The 24792-nt window shown below is 67.4% G+C and overlaps 2 protein-coding genes across 5 annotated transcripts in view; one reads left to right on the top strand and one right to left on the bottom strand.

Annotated features, from left to right (window-relative positions):
• The first annotated feature begins 5848 nt into the window (after positions 1-5848).
• GJD3 (gap junction protein delta 3) lies at positions 5849-8084 on the top strand. Its single transcript, XM_067541264.1, has 2 exons — positions 5849-5941; positions 6679-8084. Exon 2 carries the CDS (start codon positions 6692-6694, stop codon positions 7547-7549), a length of 858 nt encoding a protein of 285 aa, XP_067397365.1. The 5' UTR covers positions 5849-5941; positions 6679-6691; the 3' UTR covers positions 7550-8084.
• A 926-nt stretch (positions 8085-9010) lies between these two features.
• RARA (retinoic acid receptor alpha) overlaps positions 9011-24792 on the bottom strand; it is a 60039-nt gene continuing 44257 nt past the window's right edge. For 3 of the 4 annotated variants that reach the window (XM_067541260.1, XM_067541259.1, XM_067541262.1), the window contains 7 exons: positions 16541-16689; positions 14815-14956; positions 12872-13032; positions 12109-12277; positions 11641-11845; positions 11181-11339; positions 9011-10823 (listed from right to left, as the gene is read on the bottom strand). In XM_067541260.1, coding sequence (XP_067397361.1) covers positions 10394-10823; positions 11181-11339; positions 11641-11845; positions 12109-12277; positions 12872-13032; positions 14815-14956; positions 16541-16689 — 1415 coding nt within the window. In that variant the 3' untranslated portion in view covers positions 9011-10393. Of the gene's footprint in view, positions 10824-11180; positions 11340-11640; positions 11846-12108; positions 12286-12871; positions 13033-14814; positions 14957-16540; positions 16690-24792 lie in introns of all 4 variants that reach the window. The other variant, XM_067541263.1, reaches the window with a different exon arrangement.

Here is a 24792-nt window from a genome sequence, read left to right as displayed (position 1 = left end):
GAGCCTGGCTTGCACAGATGCCCACTTCAGTGCCGCGCTGTGGGGAAAGGGAGCCATTCGGGGGGAGCGTGATGGCCATGCAGATTCTGTAAAAGCGGATACTTTACCCGCGATGCTGCTGTGAATTTTAAAAAAGTGATTTTCTCAGGGCCTAAAACGTGAGAGCCAGCCTGTGAGCAGAGGGTTTGGCTTGACCTTGCCTAGTCTAGACAAGTGGTTCTGAAACAACAGTTCAACCACTTCCTCAGGCTCGAGCTGCTCAAGCGCGGCTTTAACTCTGCTGAAAACAGCGAAGATTGGCCAGGCCGCTGCCAACGAGGTTATACCGCAGCATGGACCCAGCTCAGCCAACATCTTCAGGTGCTCGGGTGTGCTGCTAGGGACCCACATGCAGCCGGGTCCCCCACGCACCAACCACAGCAGCTTTCATGTTAGCCTGCATCAACCCAACCGTCTTCAGCAGCAGTTCCGCAGATTTTGTCAGCTGCTTTCCGAAATGCCTCCAGACCCCCAGAATGGGCCACTGTTAGAGCCTAGCTGGCTGCAGGAGAAAAGTCTCGGGGCCAGTTATCAGCCTGGTGCGGGGTCAGTACCTGCGTTGGCTTTGTCTTTTTAAAATCCCCCTGGCGAGCATGTTCTCTGACAGCAGGGCCGTGCCCCGCCCTGCTCTGCTCTGAGCACACCTGCCTCAGCGAGGTGTCCAGGGCAAAGGGTAAGGGATTTGCTGACAGCATTTGATACAGTTCCACACGTGGAATTATTAGTTTAAGTGGAAAAGATGGGGATTAATATGAACATTGAAAGGTGGGTGAGGAACTGGCTAAAGGGGAGATGACAGCGGGTCAAACTGAAAGCTGAACTGAGGCTGGAGGGAGGTTACCAGTGGAGTTCCTCAGGGATCAGTCTTGGGACCAATCTTACTTAACCTTTTTTTATTACTGATCTTGGCACAAAAAGTGGGAATATGCTAATAAAGTTTGCGGCTGACACCAAGCTGGGAGGTATTGCCAATACAGAGAAGGCTCAGGATATCCTGCAGAAAGTTCTGGATGACCTTGTAAACTGGAGTAATAGAATTAGGATGAAATTTAATAGTGGAAAGTGCAAGGTCATGCCTTTAGGGACTAATAGCAAGAAAAAAAGGTGTCTCACGATATCTGTGTGGAGAGACCACTCGTGGGTGCTGAAGGAGCAGCTGAGGTGATCTGCCAGCTCGTTCTGAGTGCCGGGAAGATAGGACGCTTCCAAGTTTATGGAGCGGGCAATGCAAAAGTCCCAGGGTTTGATGGCCTCCCTGCACAGACATCTGGTGCCGCCTCCGTGCCCAGATCCACCTCCTCTCTGGCAGGATTTCAGTAACTCAGCCCTAGGTCAGGTCTGTTACAGGAGTGGGTGGGGAGGTGCTGTGGCCTGCGTTGTGCAGGAGGTCAGAGCAGATGATCATAATGGTCCCTTCTGACCTTGGAGTCTGAGTCCGGGCCTGTACTGGCTAGTGGCTCAAGCGTGGGACTGTTTAGGCTGTTATTCTGTCTGACAGGCTGGGTGATCTTAGGAAATCCCAGTTTCTCCCTGTTTAAAAGGGGGTAATTCCTGCCTCCCAGGGGAAAATCGCTGCAAGCGCACAGCGCTACGCTGTGCTGAGGGGTTGGACGACGTCCTGGGACCCTGCTGGCTCCTCGGGGTTAACACGACCCTGTGCCCTAGCGCCCCTGGAATACCATCCCCCCAGGCAGCTGCCGTGGAACACACGGGCGAGGCGCCGGTGCTGGCTGCAGCGGAGAGCTGAAGAGGGCCGCATCCCGGCCCAGTTCCTGTGACTGTCACGTCGGAAGCCAGGGGGAGATAGGCAGCCTGTGGTGAGCAGTGAGGTGGGGGGCAGGCAGCGAGAACGAAGGCTGCACGTGCGCCAGGAGAGATAACGGTTGTTATCACAGGCCTCGCCTCGTGCGAGGGGAAATGCCAGCCCTGTAAATACAGCAGCTAGGGCCTGTCGCTGCAGCTCAGCCCGTTTGGGGGCTACAAAGCTTGGGTGGGTGGCAGCAGGCCGGCCCAGGGAGAATAGCAGCCTAGTGTTCGCAGCCGCTCAGCGGGAGAGCGCACCAGGTGAGGAGTGAAAGGTCGATGATCGCAGTCGTCCTCCAAGGCGGGGTGGGACTGGCCATAAAGCGCTCAGGGCTGGGTGAGGGCCCAGGTGCGGCAGGCTTGGCTTGCAGTGGGATTCCTTGCAGGAACAAAGTGACTCATTGGGATCAGCTGAGTGGCCTTGGGCAAGGTCCTTTTACTCCTCCCAGCCCTGGCTGTCTTGTCTCCAGATTGGGAGCTCCTGGGGGCAGGGCTGGCTCCACCAAGGGCAAAGGACCCCATGCAATGGGGCCTGATCCCCCATAACCAATCATTTTCTAGCTGCCAGCGCTGCAGACTCCCCTGGGGCTGAGACCCCCGCTGGCCTTTTGCCTTCTCAAGCACCAGTGCTTGTGAGCAAGGTTTTGTCAGCCCGGCTGAGTCCCGTGCACCCCGCGGGGCTGGCCCAGGTGTTGCTGGTTGGTTCCGGGAGCAGTTCTGCTGCTGCCCCAGGAGGAGCAGAGTCCAGCGTCTGCTGTGCTGCTTCTGCAGGGCTCATAGGAGCTGGCTCCAGCCACGGGCGTTCCTAGGGCCCTGGGAGCTGGGGAAGGAAGGGGCAGAAACCAACCAGCCACTTGTTTTCAAGTGGCTGTGGATTTTTTTCTTTGGAAGTGGTGCCCCAGACCTACCACTTTCCTGCTGCCGCAGGGGGCTGTGTCTGTCACGGGGTGGCGGTTTGGCACTGGTTTGAATGCTGGGTGACATCCGGCAGCTGGGTCAATGAACGTGTCTGATTTGTTTTGCCCCAATCCCAGACGCCATCACGGGAGGCAGCTAACGAGCCATCCCATCAGCCCGGCTGCTTGTCTAAACACCCCTTGTAAGGTAGCCCAGCATGGCGCTCCTGCAAACTTTACTGGGTGTTCCACATCCTCGGCCTCATGTCTGTCTTTCTGGGCATCTGTCCATCCATTTATCCCTGGATTTATTTAACCCATCCCAGCCCAGAGCTGTAGCAGGAGGTAGGGGACAAAGAGCCAGACATGCGAGCTGGGAGCCGTATCAGTGGAAGTGAAGTGTTTATTGGAAGACAGTCAAGTGTGCAAAGCTCTGTCAGATTTTCCACTGCCTGGCCCCTGGAGAGCTCCGCACGTCCCCTCCCAGGGGCCTTCTATTTAAGGCGCTTCGTACAAAAGCTCCAGGCGAATCGGTCGTCAGGCGCTGCCTCCACAGGGCAACCTCTGGGGCGTGAGCCTCGCTCTGGTTCTCCTTTGTCTGTGCAGGCGCTCGTGTGAGCCCTCGCACGCTGTACACACGGCTATGGGGGGGGGGGGGAGATGTCTATACTGCATCTTAGTGCCTGGCTGCTGAGTGGTGCAGGGAAACGGCCCACACAGCCGCCCTGCTGGAGCGGATAGGATGAGGGTTGGCATTTTACAAACACTAATTCAGCTCCACAATAGTGTGGAGGGGTTAGGGAGATTTCTGATGGGGAAACCGAGTCACGGAGGGGCTGTGGAAACATGTCTGGTCAGCAGTTCTCTGACAGGTATGGCCTGGCAGGCTCGCTCTGCCTGAGAGGTGGGGCAGGTGCAGAGCTGGGGATAGGACCCAGGAGTCCTGCTGCCCCTCAGGAATAGGGAGATGGGGGAAGAGGCTGCTGCACGAGCGAAATCAGGGAGCGGACGTGCTATTCTTGGTCACGGCCTGCGGGGCAGTGTCTAAATCAGGCTCATGCTTGAAGAGGTGGCTGTGGGCCAGGGGGCCGGGAGAAGCCATGGGAAAGAAAAGGATTAGGAGACTCTCCAGTTTAGTAACTCTCAGGCCAGCCGTTCCGGGAAATCAGCCCATCGGCGCTGGCCTGGGAAGCAGGGCCCAGGGATCCTCTCTGCACGCGGACGTGGGGCCAGCTGCCGTTTACACGCCGGGTGCGCTGCAGCCCGCCCACAAGGGTGGGCAGGAGTGTGAGGCTGCTCCAGGGCGAGCAGTGGCATGGCCTCTGTACCCAGCTGCAGCACCTTCGCTCCAGCCCCCCTGTGCCCCATGTCTTCCAGCAAAGGCTCTTCCCAGGCTTCCCCACGGCTCCTGTTGTAGGTGGGGGGGGGGGGGGGGGGGGGGCAGAGATCAGAGACGTCGGACACCAGGCTCGTTTTATGGCCATCTCCCCGGCAGCGCTCCGAAGGCCTAGGCAGAGAACAGCCCGCTGTCACACGGCCGTGATCCCTGCTCCTCCCGCCCCATCAAAGCCGGCTCCACCAGCGTGCCAGATGCACCCCCTGCCCGCTGCGGGACCAGCCTCGGCCCTGCCCGAGCGCTGTGGGGGTCCTTGGTCCTGGCAGCTGTCGTCATCCTCTGGATCCCAAAACCCATCCCTCTGCTCAGCCGCCTTTTCTGGCGTCTGCCCTAGTGGGGGAGCGGGGGCTGTGCACCGACGCTGTCCTGCATGGCCGTGGGCAGAGCGGGGGGCTCACACATGGCCCCTGGAGGGGGAACCACGGCAGCTCCAGCGCCCCAGTCACTACACGGTATGTGACCGGTCAGTCCAGGGCCCGACGCGCTCAGCCTTAGCCCATCTTACAGGACACAGCGAGGGTGACCCAGCCTGGCCGGGCGCTCACACCAGCGAGGGGTCGCACCGGGAATCGCTCCCGGCCCCAAGCTCTGCTCTGACCCATTAGCCCCACGCTGCCCCTGGGGCTGGGCCTAGAACCGCCGCGGGGGAGGGGGGGGGCAGGACGCTGGCTCTGTGGGAACCGTCTCGGCTGCGTTGTAGGGCTAACCCCAGCCATGGTCGCATGGGGGGGGGGTAGACCCCCAAACCCAGCTGCTGGGCCAGTGCCCGGTGCAGGGACCCAGCAGACCCTGCATGCGTCGGGGGCTGGGCTTCGCAGCTGGGCCTGGGCACCAGGTGCCCCTGCAGGCTGCGCGCTGGCCGGCCGGTCGGGCTGTGTGTGCCCCCGCTCCCAGCTGGACACGGGCTGCTGGGCTGGGGGACGCCCTGTGCTCTGGGGCCGCCCAGCCCACACCCTGGCAGCCGCCAGCCTGCCCCCCTCCAGTGAGCCGTGGGGCCAGCCGGCCACAGCCGCCGGGGGTGGGCATCGCCCAGGGGCAGCTGGTGCCAGGCACGGGTTGGGGACCGGAGGCAGGGTGCAGACACTGCGTTGGGGGGGCTGAGGCCAGGCGGGCCAAAGCCTTCGGGCAGGGCTCGGCGCTGCCTGTTTGGGAGCGGTGTTCCGCTCCGGGCCATTCCCGGCAGGAGCGCGCAGAAGGAAAGCGAAAGCAGCGCAGCGTCCGGCGACACCAGCCAGCAACGGGGGGGTCAAGGACCGGGGAGGGGGTGGGCATCCCGGAGGGGGGGAGGGGCAGCTGTCCCACGGGGCAGGGGCTTCCCAGCGCCAGCGAGACGCCGCCGCATCCTGCCGCTCGGCCCGGAGCTGCCGGGACCTGGGGCCGCGCAGTGCGAGGGATGCGCGGGGCCGGCGCGGGCAGCGGCGACCAGCGGGTAAGGGGCGGGGGGGAACCGGGGGGAGGGTCTGCGGGGACCGGGGGGGCTTGCAGGACGTGGACGGGGGGGGGGGGGGGGCTCCCGGGGGGGGGGGGGGTTATGGGGTCCCGGGGCCCGGCTCCCTCCGTGGTGCGGGCTGAGCCTATCCCACGGGCCCCTCGCGGCAGCTGCCCGGGGGGGGGGGGGGGGGGCAGCGCTGCAGAGACCCCCCCCCCCCCCCCCCCCCCCCCCCGCCGGGCCGCGCTGTCTCTTTAAGAGGCTCCAGGCGGAGCCGCAGGGAAAGTCCCGGGCCGGGACAAGGCGGCCCCGGGCAGCCCGAGCCGAGCCGAGCCGGGACCGGACCGAGCCGGGCCGCTGCGCCACCCCCGCCTGCAGGTAACGGGCCGGGCCGGGCCGGGCGAAGGGGCGGGTGAGGGAGACCCTGTGCCCCCCCCCCCCCCCGCCTCCCCAGCCCGGTCCTGGGACAGACCCGGGGGAGGCTGCAGCCCCCCCCCCCCCCCCCCCGGCGCCCTTGGCTTACAGCGGGGGGGCGGGAGGGGCAAATGCCAGCCGCTGCCCCGAACCCGGTGCCTGGTCCCTGCCTGGCCCCGCGCCCGGCTGCTGGGGGCAGCGGCTCTGCCTGCTGGGGGGCGCTGTCCGGGTGGGGGGTATCGCGTGTGGGGAGCAGAGGCTTGACCCCTGGGGGGGGGGGCGGGGTCTCAGTCCCAGCCCCGAGAGCCCTTGGGCTGAGCCAGGCCCGGTGCCCGGCGTGTAGCGCCCGGCCGAGGAGAACCGGGGCTGGGGGCGGCAGGTCCCAGCCCACGAGTCCGGCCCAGCCCCAGGCAGCCAGGCCCGGCTCTGCGGCCAGCCGGGGGCATCGTGTGTCGAGGGGGCAGGTCTCGGCAGCTGAGCGGTGCCAGGGCTGGCGCTGGCAGGAGCTAGGAGGGGCAGAGCCGGGGCACGGGGCTGGGCACGGGCGGCTGTAGCCCCTGAACACACGCAGACACCCCTGCGGCTGGGGCCGCGTCCCTCCAGGCTGTCACCAGCTGGGGCAAGGGGGCGGGTCCCTGGGTGCCCAGCTCTGCCCAGAGCGGGCAAGCCGGCTCTGGCTCTCACGCCTGCTGTTCCCGTAGCCCAGCCCCAGCCATGGGCGAGTGGAGCTTCCTGAGCTCGCTGCTGGACGCGGTGCAGGAGCATTCGCCCATGGTGGGCCGCTTCTGGCTGGTGGTGATGCTGATCTTCCGCATCCTCATCCTGGCCACGGTGGGCAGCGACATGTTCGAGGACGAGCAGGAGGAGTTCGTCTGCAACACGCTGCAGCCCGGCTGCAAGCAGGTCTGCTACGACAAGGCCTTCCCCATCTCCCACTACCGCTTCTGGGTCTTCCACATCGTGGTGCTCTCGGCGCCCGCCCTGCTCTTCGCCATCTACGCCATGCACCAGAGCACCAAGCTCAGCCGCGGCGGGGAGGGCGGCAGCCAGCGCGGCCACCACGTCCGCACCTTCTACCTGGCCAACGTGGCCATGCGCATCCTGGCTGAGACGGGCTTCCTGGTGGGGCAGTGGCAGCTCTACGGCTTCCGGGTGCAGCCGCACTTCACCTGCGTGCGCTCCCCCTGCCCCCACGTGGTGGACTGCTTCGTGTCCCGGCCCACCGAGAAAACCATCTTCATCCAGTTCTACTTCGTGGTGGGGGTGGTCTCCACCCTGCTCAGCCTGGTGGAGCTGGCCCACCTGCTGGTCAAGGACAGGTGCCTGGGGCGGATGGCCGCCAACACCTCCCCTGCCGCCGGTGCCGCCGGCGCCTCCTACGAGCAGGACAACTGGTCCAACCAGGCCCACGAGCAGGCCCAGCACTTCCTGCCCCCAGGGGACCGGGGCGCCAAGGGGGCGGCCTGCAGCGTCCCCAACCACTACATGCCCTCGGCCCCCTTCCAGCCCCAAGACCCCGCCGAGAGCAGCAAGGCCTCCCGCGCCGTGGCCAGGGCCGATTTGATGGTCTAAGGGCGCCTGCTGCGGCCCAGCTCCCCTCCATGCCAGTCACTGGGCCCCGCCGCTTAGCAGGACAGCGGCGCCAGCACCAGTGACCTGAGCTGGCCGTTCTCAGCCCTGAGCGGCTGGGGCTGCTGCAGCGTCAATTGCCCCAGCAACCTTCCAGCAATGCCCTGGGGGCAGGGGGCCCGTGGGCCGTACTGTGCCCGTGCAGCCTGCCTTGGGCGCAAAGCCACCAGCGGGCAGGTGCTGAACTGGGGCTGGGCTGTGCTGAATGGCCTCATCAGCTTGGGGCTGGCTGGGCAGCAAGAGACAGCGTGGTCCAGTGGTTAGAGCAGCAGCTGGGCACGCTGGGGTCTAATGCTGGTTGGCGGACGTGCTGAGCCCAGGGACAACAAACGCCCCCCCCCCCCCCCGAAGCCCTCGCGAGCCCCTCTGCACGCAGCTGAGCAGGGGGAGGAGAGCGTGTTTTTTTTTTATTACCAAAGCTGTGTGGGGCCAGCGGGGCAGGGGGCTCTGGGACTGAGCGAAATGGCGGTTCCGCCCACCCGCTTTTGATACATTTTTCTGAATAAACAGGTGGAAACTTTTTATTTTAAAAATAGGAACCAGACCGGTTATTTGCCAGTGAGGGCGGGGGCCGTCCCGCGGCGCTAGCGGGCCGGCGGTGTGGTGCCGGGGGGGGAAAACCCCTCCCTGGCTGGTGTGTTTTCCCTTCACTGCTTTCCACGCTCCCAGCTGGAGCAGGTGCTAAAGTCAAAGTGTCCCGCAGGGTGAAAAGGGCCCAGCAGCCAGCCCTGGGGCACACACAGCCGTGCGACACTACGGCACAGCCCCGGTTGGCACTAAATCCAGGGCCATTCCCCCCCCCCCCCCCCCGGCTGAGCGGCACTCACGGGCCTGGGACGGCCACGCGCAGGGCAGAGGCTGGCGTCAGACGTGAGCGCAGCCGTGTGTGGGCTGGACACGGACCGGGCGGGTCTGAGTCAATGCAGCCATGGCGGTGTCACTCCGGCTGGGGGCTCAGACTGTAAGAGGGTTACTGGGGGGGCTTGGGCGTGTGGGGCAGAGCCCAGGGTCAGGCTAGCAGGGGGCTGTGGGGCAGGACTGAGGGGCACCGGCAGGATGGGTGCCGGGGTCCCCGCTGACCTTGGCCTCGCCTTTGGTGCTTTGTCCGTGGGGTGTTGCACACCCTGGGCGAGCGTGTGGGGGGCTGGCCTGCTGCCATGCAGGGGGTGGGTGCTGGGGGGCAGGGTTGGCTGGGTGCCAGGGGCCCCTTGTCTCCTGTTTCCTGTTATGGGAGGGCAGCGACAAGCCCCAAGGTTAGTGGAAAAAGGTAGGAAAGCAAAACAGATGCCCCCCCCCCGCTCCCTGTCCCAGGTCCGAGTCAGGGCCCCCTCCCCCTTAACCCTCTCCTGGCCATGCCAGTGCCCAAGCCAGACCGCCTGGGTTCTCCCCAGCTCTGCCCATGACTCACCATGGCAGAGAACCTTCCCGTGCCTCAGTTTCCCCAGCTATACTGTTGCAGGCGCCTGGGTGAGGAGGCTGCATTAATGCTGGTCGGGGGGGGGGGGGGGGGCAGCCACAGCTCAGTGCCCAGGACATGTGGGGGTGGGGCTGTGCCAGCCAAGTTGCTTTGATGCCTGCAGCCCCAACAGCCGGCGCCAGCCCCGGGGCGGCTTCATTCAATAAGCAGCGACCCCCCCCCACCTCAGCACCCTGCCAGGGCGTGGGTGTGTTGGGGGGGGGGGGGTCTGACCTTAGGGCTCTGCTCACCCAGATTTCTAACCTTGGCCCCGAGCAACCCTGGAGTGTACCTGCCGCCAGCACAGCCCTGCCCATCGCCGGCAGGGGCCAGCCCCCGTGTACCCCCCTTACCTCCCCTGCAGAGCCCGGCTCCAAACCCACCTTCCCCCAGGGGCCAGGGAGGCGCTGGGGCCCGGGGCACTGCCGCAGGCGCTGTGGGCTGACAGGGCGGCTGTGGGAAGGGCCGCGTCCCATGCTCCCAGCCCAGAGTTCACAGGACACAAGAACAGCTGATGGACACGGGGGGAGCCGGGCGGGGGGGGGGAACTTCCTTTGTTTTGTGTTTTTCTTCCTTTCAGCTCCTCCCCAGAGACTCCAGAGCCGCTAAAATCTCAACAACAAAAAAATTTAATAATAATAAATTGTGTGGAGCCCCGTCCCCCCCCCGCCCTCCCCCCCACTTCACATCCAGAACCGTGAGCTCCCGCTTCCGCCCGCAGCACGTCTCTAAAAACCCCGCCCGACTTTTACAAAGGTTTTAAAAGGTATTTATAGATATTTATAGCTATTTATAGATATAGAATCTGCCTCGGTTTCTCTCTGCAGGGACGCTGCCTCTGGCTCCTGGCGGCTGTTTCTGGTTTACCTGAAAAGTTCATTGGAGTTTTTTCTTTTTGCGTTTTGCTGGTGACGTTGGGTGTGGGGGGGTGTGAGTGTGTGGGGGGGTGCATGTGGGGAGGACACGTGTGGAGGGTGCGTGACGGCCACAATCAGCTGATGGATTTTGCTCATTAAGAAAATTTTAAAGAACAACCAAGGGTTACCCAAAAGGCCCCTCTCCCAACCCCCCAAACACTTGAAATGCAACTCAACCAAAAGACACTTCATCTTCACATGGGTGCGGCGCGGCTCCCCCGGGGGCCGGACCTGGCCCAAGACGCCGGGTGGGAGGGAAGCGGGGCGCCGCTTTGCTGGAACGGTTGCGGTTTTGCTCCAGCTCTGGTACGAAGGTCAGTCTCGGGGGGACTGTGAAATTCCCCAGCTGATCCCAGAGAGGGGCCGCCCCGGCCGTGCCCGTGGGATCCAGTCCTGACCATACCCCGGAGTCCATCACGACCCAGGCAGGGAACCCGGGCACCCCGAGTCGCTCGAAGCCATGGCCACGGTGCGTGCTGGTACGGCCAGGAACGGGCGGGGCCCTGCGGCGCGGAGGGGGAGGGGGGCCCGCGGCGTCACCTCCTCCGCCTCCTCCTTGGCTCGCCATGTGGCCCTCGGGCCTGGCAGCAAAGAGCAGTAGCGGCGTCCCGATGCCGGCGCCAGCCGCGGCGTCACGGCGAGTGGGTGGCCGGGCTGCTTCTGTTCGAGCTGGACGACAGGCTGGGGCTGCAGCTGCCGGGGGGCGGCACCAAGCTGCTCACGCGGGAGGCCCCCGACTGCCCGCCCAGCGTGTCCAGGCCCTCTGAGTTCTCCAGCATCTCCTGGATGAGAGGCGGCATGGAACCGGGGATCTCCATCTTCAGCGTGATCACTCGCTCGGCGCCTGCGGGCAGACGGGGCACAGCTCAGCGGGGTGACGGGCAGCACGAAGCAGAGCTGGGAGCCGCCTGGGGGTTGGGGGGGGGGGGGGAGACGCTTGCGGGGGTCCCAGCCTGACCCCCTGCAGGAACCCCTGCGGGAGACAGAGCTGGGCCCCGGCCAGGAGCCTGGCCTGGGTCTGGGCTTGTGGCACCAGGTGCCCAGGATCAGGTGCTCGTCACATGGGGGCGACTGCCTGGAGTCACCCGTTCTGCACTCAGCCTGCCCCCCTCCAATCACACACATTTGGGGGAGGGAGAAGTCTTGCCCCCAGCCCCTCGCCCCCCCAGACCCTCCGCTCTGCCCCTCCCCCGGCTCTCACCCTTGGCGCTGATGCTGCGCAGGTCCGTGATCTTCATCAGCATCTTGGGGAACATGTGGGGCTTGTTGGGCCTCCTCTTCCTCACGTAGATTTTCAGCGCCTCCAGCAGCGGCTCCTGCAGCTTGTCCACCTTGTCGGCCTGCTCCAGGTCCTGGCGGTCTGAGGGGGGCGGGACCGGGTCAGCACCAGGCGCTGGGGAAGGGGTGAAAGCGACTGCCCCCCGTCCCCGGGATCCCAGCCGGGCAGCCAGAGGCTATTGCCCAGCGCCACCACCAGGGGGTGCTCTCGAGCCAGGCTCGGGGCTCCCACGCCCAGGATGGGGCAGCTCGTTTATTGGGGGGCCCCCCCATCTCCTCCCTCCCCTCTGGTTTGTTATTGTAGGGTCTCTTCCGGCCCGAACCCCGATGGGCCGAGCCTGCAAACAGAACCACAAGGGATTTGGGGGTCCCGTGCTGCCCACCCCCGCAGATGAGGCAGATGGCGCTGAGCAGCCCCGTCTCGGCGTCGTCCATCTCCAGCGGCAGCAGCTGGTTGGCGAAGGCGAAGACGAGGTCGGTGAGGGGCCCGAAGCCGGCGTTGTGCATCTGGGTGCGGTTGAGGGTCAGCCCGTCCGAGAAGGTCATGGTGTCCTGGTCCGGCGTGTAGCGCGTGCAGATCCGCAGGATCTACGGGGCGCAGACAGCCTCAGCGTGGCCCTGGCTCCGCCCCCCCCCTGCTCCCCATTGTCCCCCCCCACCCAAAACAAGCCCCCGCCCTATGGCGCCGCCCCAGACTGCCTCTCCCGGCGTCACCCCACCCCGTGTCCCCGGCACAACGTCCGAGATGCAGCCCTGCAGGGCGGGCCAGGCGAGGAACACCGCCCCCCTCCCCCAGTGCCTGGGCCCGGCCGGCCCCGCTGGGTCGCGGGGGGAGCCGAGGGGCCACTCACCAGGATGTCGAGGCAGGCGGCTTTGAGGAGGGTGATCTGGTCGGCGATGGTCAGCGTGGTGAAGCCCGGCAGCTGCTTGGCGAACTCCACCGTCTTGATGATGCACTTGGTGGAGAGTTCGCTGAATTTGTCCCACAGGTCGATGTCCAGCGAGACCCGCTGCTCCGAGCTGTTGTTCTACAGGGAAGCGCCGGCCGCCGTGAGGGGCAAGGAGAGGGGGCCCCGCGGACGCAGCCCCCCCGGCACACACACTGCAGCAGCGCGCGAGCGGTAACTGACTACGGAGGTGGGGAACCCACGGGACAGCTGGGATACCTGAGGCAGGGGGGGAAGCGAGTTCTCTAAGGGCATGTAGCGAATCAGGGACAGAGCTGGGCAGAGAACCCAGGAGTCCTGGCTCCCAACCCCCTGCTCTAACCACTGGACCCCGCTCCCCTCGCAGAGCTGGGGAGAGAACCCAGGAGTCCTGGCTCCCAGCCCCCTGCACTCCCTTGGGGCCCTGGGTCAAGGCAGCGGGGGCTGGGACCCTGGCCAGAGAGCAGAGCAGGGACGTCAGGGGCTGTACGGTGGCGCTCAGTCACAGCTGGGCTAGCTGGGGGTGCAGCCTCCCCCCGCCCCACCTCTCCAGCCCCACTTCGGCGCGCCCTGACGGCCGCCCCTAATCCTGACCCCCGCCCCCGAGCTGCAGATGCCCCTCGTGCCCGGCCGTTTCCACCCGGTCGCCTGGGGGCAGCATTTCAGGGGTGGGGCGCCGGGCACTCACCGTAGTGTATTTGCCGAGCTGGCACAGGGCAGGGAAGGTCTCCTGGTGGGCCTTGCGCACTTTCTCAATCAGATCCTCCACCTCGGGCGTGAGCAGGTAGCTCTCGGCGCACTCCTGCTTCGGCGCCTCCTTCTTCTTCTTGTTCCGGTCGTTCCGGACGGCTGCCAAGGACAGGGCAGGCGGGTGAGCGGCCAGGCCCCCTGGGCAAGGACCGAGGGCTCCGCAGCAGGGCCGGGGGGCGCGTGGGGGGAACGACACGGACACGGTTATCGGCTCAGCCTCGGCCCAGCCCCGGCCGGGACCAGGGACTTGCGGAGTTGGCGAGGAGAGGGATGCGGACCCCAGACACGCCAGGCGGGAGACCCACAAGTGGCTGCCTACCGGAGAGCGGCTCCACCTGCCCCCTCCCAGGCCAGCCCGCTCCAGCTCGGTGCGCAGTGTGCCTGGGGGGCAGAGACCCCCGCCGAGTGGAGCAAGGGGGCTGGTACGCGGGGGCGAGCCCAGCTGCCCTGCGTCTGACGAGGCCGGACATCGGACGCTGCCGTAATTCTACAGATCCAGCCGGGATCGGGGCCCCGTTGTGCCGGGCGCTTGCACAGACCCAGCCGGCTGGCAGCTGCCCTGCCCCACGGCGGGAGACAGGCTGTGCCCTGGGGCGCCCGGCCCGCACAGCCAGGCCCCATGTCTGCCGCACAGCGAGACCGGCGCGCAGGCCGGGAGCGAACCCAGATTCCCACCAGCTGGTACCTTAACCACTAGGCCGGCCTGTCCCTGCGTAGAACAGAGCCCGTCAGGGATCCCCTGGAGCATGGCTGGCTGGACCTGGAGCCAGCTGCCGAGCAAGGGACGGCGGGTGACACTGGAGGGGGGACGGGGGGGCCCCCGAGGGGAGCCGGGGGCGGGTGAGGAAGAGCCGCCCGGCCACACTGACGAATGGCCAGCAGAGGCAGAACGAGCACCGGGGCCGTTCCAGCAACAGCTAATCGCTCCCGGCCGCGGCGGGGGGGAGGCGAGGGGGGGCTGGGAAATGGACCCTGGCCGCGCCGAGGAGCGTGGGTAACCCGGGGAGGGATGGTGGCAGCTGTGACAGGACGTTCATCATCCACCCAGCGCGGTTCCAGCTGCCGACAGCCCCCGGGCGCGCTGGCCTGGCTAATCGCCCGCCCCCCTGGGCTGGCCCCCTGCCCACCCTCCCAGCTGCCCCCCAGCCCCGAGACCTCCCACCACCGCCCCCCCGCTGGCGGTCAGGGCTGCCCACAGGGAGGCTCCCACGGAGCCTGGGGGGCCAGTCCTGCTCCACGCCCAGCGCAGGGGGGAGCCGGGGTCTGTGTGGGGCTCGGACACCCCTCCCCCCCCAATCCCCCCACAGACTGGCCTGGCCTGGCCCCCTGCCCCCACAGCCTGTGTGATGCCCTCCCCTGTGCCCCCCCCCAGGCCCCACCCGACTGGCACAGCCCTGCCCACCCCCCCACGTCCCTGGGGCAGGATTCCTGGGTTCCCTTGGCGGGCACCGTGAGGTGGGGGTTGAGGGGGGGCACAGCTGCGCCTCGTCTCTCCCCGGCCACCCCCCCCCTTGTGAGCGGCGCCATGACAACAGGCGTGCAGACGCCAGGAGGCCCCTGTCAGCGTCATTTATCTCTGACATCATCAATCATGCGTTGCCGGGGCAACGGCCTGGATCCAGCACAAGGGGGGGGCCCAGCTGCTCACCCCCCGTGCCATGGCTCTGGGGGGCGGGGGAGGCGTTACCGGCAGCCCCCCCCCTGCCCTCACCGGGGTGGCTTAGGGACCCCCCCCCTGCCCACCCGCTCCCCGCAGGGTGCCAGCTGGGACCCCACCAAGCAGCCCCCACCTCCCTGGGGGGCTCAGACCCTCTGGCTTGCCCCCAGCCCAGGGAAGAAGCCGCGGGTCGCTCAGTGGCACCTGCCCCTCCCGGCACTCACACTCCTTGGACATGCCGACTTCGAAGCACTTCTGCAGGCGGCAGAACTGGCAGCGGTTGCGGGTCACCTTGTTGATGAGGCAGCTCTTGTCCCGGTGGCAGGTGTAGACCATGTTCTTCTGGATGCTCCGCCGGAAGAAGCCCTGCAAGAGCCGCGGGCGCCGCCCCGGTGAGGCCAGGGCGCAGACAGCCGGGGCCTGGGGGCGCAGGGGGAGCCCAGAGCAGTGTCGGGGGGGGCGGGGGGGCTCCCCGTCCCACTGGCTGGAGTTTTAATTACAATTAAGGCATGTCCCTGCCTCCCAGACCCGGCGGCTCCCCCGGCCGGCCACACGGCCGCCGTTCCCCGGTGGGGCGGCAGGACAACGCTGCAGGAAGCCCCGACGGCGCTGGGGACCCCCTGACGCTGGCACCGCACAGACCCCGACAGCGAGCGGGGCCTGCTCCGAAGAGCGGAAGGACCCCAGGCAGCAAAGGGGAAGTTCGTCACCGGCTTGTCACAGATGGGGAAACTGAGGCACGGAGCGACTCGCCCAGCGCCGCCCGGGGTGTCTGTGGCACATCTGGCAATACACCCCCTGCCCCCCAAGGAGCCCGCAAGGCCCCCCTTCCTCTCCAGGAGCGAGACGGGCTGGTGGGACGGGCCCAGAAGCCAGGGCCCAGCCGGGAGAGTGACTGCGGCCAGACGCTCCGCCTCTCCTGCCCCCGCCCGGCCTGGCCCAGCCGCTGCTGGAATGTAAATCAGAGGTGCCAAAGGATGCGAAGGCACAGCACATCACACCCGCGCTGGGGAATTAGCTCCTGGCTCCCGGCTGGGCTGGGGGAGGGTCCCCGGGGTGTGTGTGTGTGCGTGTGTGACACACACAATCCGCTGCCCTCCATCCTGACCCCTAAGCAGAGGCGGTGACGCCAGCTGAACCGTGGCGCTGGGACACGGCCAGAGCCGGCGGCTGTTGAACTATTTAGCGCTGATCTGCGGGGCGGGGGCGGGCCCCAGAGGCCTGTGGGCCCACTGGGCTGCTCTGACTGGGGCAGTGCCCCAGTACAGATACAGAGCAGCTGGGCGAGGGGGGCACAGCCCCATTGCCGGGCTGGAAGGGGGGGACGTCTAGTGGTTAGTGCAAGGGGCTGGGAGCCAGGACTCCTGGGTTCTATTCCTAGTGCAGACCCGCTGGGAGACCTTGGGAAGTGACGTCACCTCTCCCCGTGCCTCAGTTTCCCCCTCCACCAAGGGGCAGTTTATGCTGTCCTCCGCCCCCATGGCTGATCAGTCGGCAAAGCGCCCGGCCTGGCCACCCCGCGGGGGGCGCTGCGGCTCGGCACCCAAAGGCTGGGTGAACACAGGGCAGGGCGCAGAGAGCTGCCTGGGCGAGGGGTGCCCGGCTGATGGGGGGGTGGGAGGGGGTGTCTAGACGTGACTCAGGGTGGAACAGGCAGAGAACCACCAACGCCGCCAGCCCCCCATGGCGAGCGGGGCAGGGTGTGGATTGGGGAGGTTCAAGGTTCCCGTGGGGCGCCAAGCGGGGAGCGAAGCCCGGGGCACCCCAGAACGGGGGGGGGGAGTGGGGGAATTAGCAGCTGCTCTGAGCCCTGTGACCCCTGGGGGGGTGCGACTGGAACCCCGCACGCCTCGTCCCCTGGTCTGAGCCAGAAGTGGGGTTCACCCCCCGGCCTCCCCGAGCCCCGTCAGCCCTGCCCCCCGGAGCCCCCCGCCCTGCCCCCGCGCTCACCTTGCAGCCCTCGCAGGCGCTCACCCCATAGTGGTACCCCGAGGACTTGTCCTGGCACACGAAGCAGGGCTTGTAGATCCGGGGCAGCGGGGGGGGCGACGGGGGGCTGGGGACGATCTCCTCCGAGCTGCTGCTCTGCGTCTCGATGGCTGGGGGGGAAGCAGGGGACAGCTCAGGGGGGGTTTGCCCATCCCCGTCCCCCCGGCGCAGCTTGCCTGGGGCACGATGCGACCCCACGCTGGGCCTGGCCATGCACCATACACCCGTCCCCTGCCTGCCAGCACCCCGGCCCCAGCCCCACGGCAGGAGAGCCCCACGGGCAGCCTGCCCGCCCCAGTGCCAGCGACGGCCGGACTGTGCACAGCTCCCAGGGCAGCGTTACCCGCTGTGCCCTGCCCCTGCACGCCTGGCATCTCCCGGGCTGCCCGCTGGGGGTGGGCTGCTTCCTCCCGCTCTGCGCAGGGCGAGGAAGAGGCCGCCCCCTCAAACACCTGCCCTGGAACAAAGACGTGGGTGGGTCCAGCTGCCCCTACCTAGGGCACGGCCCCCAGAAATTGGGGTTCAAATCCCAGCTCTGCCCTGGGCCGGTCCCCAGCTCGCACGGGTCTCTCTGTGCGCCCTCGGGGGCCCCCCACCCCCTCAATTCTGGGCCTGTCTCTAGCTGCTTCTTCACCGAGCCCCAGTCCACCAACTGACTGACCCCGACCCGTCAGAGACCCCCGGAAACGGCGCCACAGACCCCCCCACAGCCCAGCGGCAGGGACGATGCAGCTCAGCCGGGTAACCCGGACCAGACCCTCACTGCCCTGCCGGGGGGCCGGGGGGGACTCGGACGGGCACGTGACCAAGGCGCAGGCAGCAGCAGCACAAAGGGGCCTTTGTGGGGGTCGCTTCTGCCAAGACCCACATTCCTAACAATAGCCCAGTGGGGGGGGCACATCTCTCCCAACCATTCCTCACATGCCTGCCCGGGGGGGGGGGGGGGGGGGTTGCGGCCCGGCAGGCGTGGGGCGGAGCAGGGGTGTCTGCACACGGGGGGGTTGGTTGGGGAGTCAAAGGCCGGCGGGGGATCTGGGGGGGCTGGCACCCTGCGGAGGAGAAGCCGGGCCAGGCTGGCAGGAGCCGGGGCTCCCCGTCGTGCCTGGCGCTGCAGGCTCCAGGCGCTGGGCACTCGCCGCTGGCCTGTGCCCAGCCCCTCCCGTGCAGCCAAGGTAAACACGGCGCTGGCCCGGCCCCAGAACCCGAGCTCTGCCCCAGAGTGGACTGCCCAGCCCCACAAGCCCTGCACTGCCATGGGGCCACACTATGGGCTGCTCCCGCCTGCCCGTCCCTTGTGCCCCCTTTGCTCACGCAGACCAGGCCCCATTGTGTCCCGGGCAGGGGCTCTGCCCAGACGGCTCCCCTCTCCCCCAAAGCTTCCCCGCACAGGTCACTCCTGGAGCGTAAATAATACTCTGTCCTCAGCCCTGCTGGGAGAGAGGTGTTATCCCCCTGAGAGAAGGGGAAACTGAGGCACAGGGTGGGGATGTGCCCAGGCCCAGGTCACAGCAAGCCAGGGGGGTGGAAATCGGTTCGTTCCAGCCTCCGCGGGCTGTGTCCTGCTCCTGGCTCCAGCTCGGAGAATTCGCTCCCGTGTAGCACAGGAAAAGCGCCAGGCTGAAAACCTGCCCTCCAGGGGCAGCTCCCTGCACCTCTGTGTGTCGCCCACCGTCCCGGCCACCAGCATGTCCAACCCGGGGACACCCCACCTGGATCTGTGGGGTGCCCCGCAACAGCCAGCACCTTTTGCTTTAGAGGCATGTAGGGTTGTAACGCCAGGAGTCCTGGGTTCAAATACGTGGGGTCAGAGCGAGACCAGCGCCTGCCCCCACTTTCCCCAGCGCCCCAGGCGGCTGAGGGCAGCTCTGCCCGGCGCACGCGCAGGAGATCAGACTAGACGGGCACCATAGGCCCGGAGCCCAGGAGCTCTCTGAACGACCAGCTCAGATGCCAGCCTCCCCGCCAGCGTAGCCTCCCCAGACGGCCCCTCGTCCCACGCTCCCGGAGCCCAAGGGAGGGAGTGAGGAAGGGGCCTGGGGGCGGCCGCGGGGCAGGCTCCGTGAGTAACGAGTGCTGCGTCCTCGGCACCCCTCCCCTGGGCGGGTGGGGAATAAATCACTCGGGAGCGGAGCCGGCACAGCCAGGCTTTATCACCGCCGGGATTTATCACCGCGGCTCCATCATTTAGCAACTTCCTGGTGGGGAGCAGCACTCGCAGAACACACAGCTGAGGGGCTGGGACGTGCTGCACCCCCGAGAGAGACACACGCACGACCCTGCACGCACACACGCCTTGCACACACGCACGCAGCCCTGCACCCCCCTGCACGCACACACGCCTTGCACGCACACGCACGAAGCCCTGCACCCCCCTGCACGCAAACACACCTTGCACGCACACGCACGTAGCCCTGCACCCCCCTGCACGCACACACGCCTTGCACGCACACGCACGAAGCCCTGCACCCCCCTGCACGCACACACACCTTGCACGCACACGCACGTAGCCCTGCACCCCCCTGCACGCACACACACCTTGCACGCACACGCACGAAGCCCTGCACCCCCCTGCACGCACACACACTTTGCACGCACACGCATGTAGCCCTGCACCCCCCTGCACGCACACACGCCTTGCACGCACACGCACGTAGCCCTGCACCCCCCTGCATGCACACACGCCTTGCACACACACACGTAGCCCTGCACCCCCCTGCACGCACACACGCCTTGCACGCACACGCACGTAGCCCTGCACCCCCCTGCATGCACACACGCCTTGCACGCACACACACGAAGCCCTGCACCCCCCTGCACGCACACACACCTTGCACACACGCACGTAGCCCTGCACCCCCCTGCACGCACACACGCCTTGCACGCACACACACGAAGCCCTGCACCCCCCTGCACGCACACACGCCTTGCACGCACATGCACGAAGCCCTGCACCCCCCTGCACGCACACATGCCTTGCACGCACATGCACGAAGCCCTGCACTCCCCTGCACGCACACCTTGCACACGTGCCTCCCAAGGGGCCCTGGCTGCCGTGATCACTGACAGCACCTGGGGTGCGGCTGTTGCAGAGACCTGACCCCGCCCCTCTGGAGCAGGGGGGGCGGTGGGTGCGCACGGTGCCAGCTCCACCCCCCCCCATCAGACAACACAGCCCCCCCACCCCCCGGCCCCACCTGCCCGGGCTGGCTGTTTAGAGCTGCAATCAGCTCCCCAAAGAGCCCCGGGGGTACCTGCCGCCTCAGGCAGGGTAGCAGGATTTGAACCCTGGTCCCCCGCCCGGCGCAGGCCACTTAGCACAGCGCTGCCAGGACAAAGCCGCCCGCTCCAGCAGGGCCCCAGGCAGGGACGGGCGAGGCGGGCAGGGTGGGTCTCTGCTCCCGGCCCAGGCCCCGGCTAGTTACGGTTTCACCGATGTGCCGTTAGGGCAGGAGATTTTGGTGAGCCGGATCCAGGGTCTCAGGTGGGAGGGGCCCGGCCGGAGGCCAGCCCTTTTCCCTGCCTCTCCGCCAGCCTCGGCCTGTGTGAATCCCCCTCCCGTCCCCCTGCACCGAGCTAAAACAGGCCTGGCAGGGGGCCCGGCTGCTCTGGGCTCGGCCAGGCCAGGGAGTGAGGCGCCAGCTGCTGCCCGACACGGCACAGGCAGGGCACCGCCTCGACACGCCGCGTGCACCGAGCCCCCCGGCAGCCCCGCCCGTGCCAGCAGCGCGCCGGCTCGGGGAGTAAGAGGCTGGCACCCGCCCGCAAAGCAAACCGGGCACGGCGTGTCCTGCCCGATGCCAGGGCCCCGGGGGCTGGAAAGCCAGGCAGCTGGGAGGAGGCTCTGAGCAAGAGCTCCGGGCGTGTGGGGCTGGAGCCAACACTGGCTGGGCATCGCAGCCCCCCCCAGCAGGCACCTGGGGAGCAGGGGCAGCTGCTCTGGGAGGGAGGGGCTGGCACGTGGGGCAGAGCGAGCGGCACATCGGCGGGAATGGGGGGGGCGTCTGCAAGGCGAAGGGGGCGGCCCCGACCCATCACTCAGCGGCAGCTGGCAGGAGAAGGGGAAGGGGGATCACACGACTAGAACCCAGGAGTCCTGGCTCCCGGCTCTAACCACTAGACACCCCCACACGCGAGTAAGAGGGGAAGCAGCAGTCCCAGCTGTGAGCCAGATGCTGCGTCTGAGCTGAGCTTCCCTGGGCAAACCCACTTTAAAAACAGCCCCCCCTCCCCCGGCCCTGGCCTGGCTCCATTTCCACTCCACATGGCTTTGCTTTTCCTGAGTCGCTCCACAGGAAATCCAGTGGGACACGCCCCAGACATTGCCAGGGGGCTCCCGGCGGCTGCCCAGCCCCCCCAGCCAGCACCCAGCACTGCAGAGAGGATACCTGGGCTGACCTGGCTCCGCCCAGCCAGGGACCCCCCCCAGCCGGGCCAGTATCATCATCACACCCCCACAGCCCCGGCGTGGGAAACCAGGCGCAGACGCAGCAAACATCACGCAGGGAGCTGGGGAGAGAACCCCGGAGTCCTGGCTCCCAGCCCCCGCTCATAGCAAGAGACATCCTGCCTACGCCAGGCACAGAACCCAGGTGTCCTGCGCTGACCCTAGACCCTGCATTAAGGGAAATCCCCAGCCCCAGCCCCCGCCTGCCGCGCAGCTCCCACCGCAGCCCACGGCATGCCCAGGAGAGTGCCCCCCACGCCAAGGGCCCCTGAGCCCCATATGATCTAGGGCCACCCCAAACCCCCCGACTTTAGGGGAGGGTTTCATGCCCACCCTGGGCCTTGCCATGGGCCGGCAGATCCCCCTGGGGGGTCACTCTGCCAGCGCTCTCCTGCCGGCCCCCGGGGCAAAGAGCAGCAGGAAATGGCCCTGGCCCCACAGCCGGCCCGGAGCACTGCCCTGTCCCAGTGGGCAGGGCGACCCCCAAGTGCCCCACGGCGCAGCGCCCCCAGGAGCCCTGCCCCAGCTGGAGGGAACAGCCCCCTCCCCCGTGTACTCCCCCCCCCGGGGGGCTGTGCCAGGGAGCGGGGGAAGGGACCTGCCCAGCCTTCCTGTGCCCCCGACCGGGGAGAAAGGTCTGAACTCACCGGGTGCCCCCGACCCCATCTGCCCACGTCCCACTGCCTGCGCGGCGCCGCCCAAGTGCCGCAGTGTAGGGCTGGCTGCGGCAGAGCCAGCCGGGCTGGGGGCGACGGAGCACGGCTAATGCGAGGAGACGGCGCCGCCCGCCCGCCCGCCCGCCGCGCTGCCCGGCCCTGCCCAGGAGAGCCTCGCGCCCGCCCCGCGCTGGCTGCCGGGAGCAGAGAGCGTCGCCCACGCGGCAGCGGAGACCCCCCCCCAACCACCCCACACACGCAGCCTCTGCTGGTGCCCCACGGGGGGCTCCCCCCGCCCCCGGCAGGCTGAGGCTCAGCTGGAGCAGAGACAGAGGCACGGAGAGCGGGGGGCAGGCCGTGCTCTGGGCAGGGCGGCTGCAGGCTCGGGGGGGGGGCGGCTGAGAGTCAGGACTCCTGGGTTCCATTCTTGGATGGGAGACTCAGCAGCAGCCTCAGACCGAGTCACGTCCCCTCGCTGTGCCGCCCGGGGTACCACGGAGACACCCCCGGCCTGCCCTACCCTGAGCCAGCCGGCCCGCGGCTCCTGCGAGCCGGCCCCTTCCAGAGGGGAGCCCCTGCTCCCCAGGTAGGGACCCGGCGCGATCCCACCTGCCTCTCCTCTGGCACTGCCGCCCGCAGAGCTCCGCGCAAACGGAGGCCAGGATCGTTATCCCGAATGTACAGAGGGGGAAACTGAGGCAAAGACGGAGGACGCGACTTACCCCCGGTCACATGGCGGGTTGGTGGCGCAGCCAGGGACACCACCCAGCTGGCCCACAGCGATGCTCTAACCACTAGCCCATGCTGCCTGCCACTGAAACAACCATCTCAGGGCTGGAGTGAGCTGAGGAAGGGGTAGAAACGCCCCAGCCACGCTCAGAGCAGCGCCCGGCAGGACGGGCAGGACGCACCTCCAGGTGCTAGTGCAACAGCAGCGAGTTGACACCCCCACCCCCGGCACCAGCGTTCACACCCAGCCCCTGGCACCCCCCGTGGGGTGAAGCTGGCTAACGCAGACCTAGGACGGGCGAGGTCATGGCTCCCGGCCCCAGCCGGCCACGCAGCAATGCCCGGCCGCACCAGCACCCTCCGGCCCCCATGCCCTCCGACAGACTCCACATCCCCTTTGCCCACCGGGCAGGACCAGGGGCGATGGCAGCATCCCAGCCACACACACCCCAGGTCACACAACCGCCCCCGCCCATGGCACCAGGTCACCCCCAGGCCAGCTGCAGAGCACGGCAGGTCATAGGCACACCCCACACAGCCCCCCGCCCACCCAGGCTCTAGACGGGATGGGGCCAGGGAGGGCAGCGCCCCCCAAATCAAGCGAGAGAGACACCTGATCGGATTTGGGGTGCTGAGAGTCGCTGCTCCCCCGAGCCAGCCCTCTGTGCACAGAGAAAAGCCAGGGCAACATCGGAGCAGAGCACAGGCCCCCCCATGAGGAGGGGTTCCTCGGCCTGGCTGTAGAAGACACACTCCGGGGGGGGGGAAGCTGAAGCCAGCCAGGTTGTACCAGCTGCTCAGAGCATCAGGAGCCGAGCCGGGCCGCCGGTGAGCTCCTGCCCTGCCAGAGGCTGGACAAACCCCCCTCCCAAACCGGGGCGCAGAGCCGGCCGGCCGGGCCATTCTCATGACCTGGCTCGGGTCCATGAAAAGGTTGCGTTGCCATTTCCGGGGCGTTTTCCAGGCGAGGGAGCCTGCGTCGGGAGCAGCAGGGCAGAACCTGTCCTTTAAAGCCTCAAGTTGGTTCTTTGCCATTTCAAACCCTTCTTCTCTCCCTGAAAACGTTCAGCGTGAAAACAAAAATAAATGGTGGGAACTGGCCCCGTGCCCAGCGACAAACGCGTCGCCGGAAAGCCTCGCCCAGCCGCAGCTATCAGACGAGGCTCCCCCAGGGGGTCTCGCCCGCCCCCGTGGCCCATGGGGCAGGCCTCGGGCCCCCAGACTGGCCTGTCCCTGACAAGAAATCTCCTGCCGCAGCCGGCTCCTGGCCCCAGCGGGCTGAGCGCGCGGTGCACGGAGGAGCCGGGGTCTCTGGGGCTGTGTGTTTGGGGGCACGGATTCACACTGCATGGGGGGACTGGGGAAGCGCCCCCCCCCACCCCACCCCACACGCGTGCGCACACTCCTGGACCAACAGGCTTTGGCACGCTCAACTCCAGAGGCCTGGGGCCGATCCCCGCCAGGGCAGGACACCCCCCGCGCCAGCCAGAGAACCCCAGAGATGCCAGCGCCACTCCAGCCGCAGCCGCGTGCCGGGAATGGAGCATCGGCCAGGCTACTCTGCACCCGCCTGGCGCAGGACACCCCGGCTCCTTCCTCTCGGGCCGCCAGAGACCACACAGCAGGACGGACACAGACAGACCTCCCCACTCTGAACCCTCCCGTTGCAGCCTGGGCCCACCCCTCCACCCAGACAGCGGCAGTCATGAGGTGGGGCGAATTCACCCGCCATGCCGGCCCGGGGCTCTCCCTTTAGCGTGCCCCTTCCCCCTTCCCAATGCCAGGCAGGCCCAGCGTGCCCGGCCTAGTCCCGGACACGGGCCAGACGCGGATGGTGGCGGAGCCGGGGCAGAGCTCACAGCTCCATGCGCCAGAGAAGACAAGCCGGGGCCGTGCCAACGGCCGGTGCCACTCACCCTCCCCAACCTGCATCCTCCGTCCCGCACCAGCCGCCGCCTGAAGATACAGGGGCGCCCGGCCTGGCCCTGTTGCAACATTGGAGGAGGGGTCGAGGGGTCAAAGGGCAGGCCCCCCCCATAGACACAAACCTTTTAGAAGCTTTAAGCCCAAAAACCAACAAGCCGCCCCAAGCCTTTCCCAGCTCCACACAGCCCCGGGCCTGCCTGACTCCCTGATAAGAGCAAAAGGTCAAAGGGCCCCACAGACAATGGCCAGGGACTTTGTTATCAGAGGTGGGGCCGGCAGGGGGGGGGGGGGGTTAGGGGCCCAGGAGGGCAGGCTGGGCCCAGCGGGGCTGCGCTCTGGCCCAGTGCTAGTGGCAGGTAACAGCACCGCTGCCCCACCGCGGACGGACAGACGGACGGCAGGACGGGACGACCCAGCCCTTCCCGAGCCTGCTCCGGCGCCCTTGGGGGCACTGCCCG

This window comes from Emydura macquarii, unplaced genomic scaffold, assembly GCF_026122565.2.
Source record: "Emydura macquarii macquarii isolate MOO-44397 ecotype Brisbane River unplaced genomic scaffold, CSIRO-AGI_Emac_v2 contig_629, whole genome shotgun sequence".
NCBI lineage: Eukaryota > Metazoa > Chordata > Testudines > Chelidae > Emydura > Emydura macquarii.
This window is presented reverse-complemented; position numbering and strand designations above follow the sequence as displayed.

What these genes read in the sequence shown, in the direction of transcription:
- GJD3 (XM_067541264.1), top strand. Translation starts at nt 6,692, where the DNA reads ATGGGCGAGTGGAGCTTCCTGAGCTCGCTGCTGGACGCGGTGCAGGAG.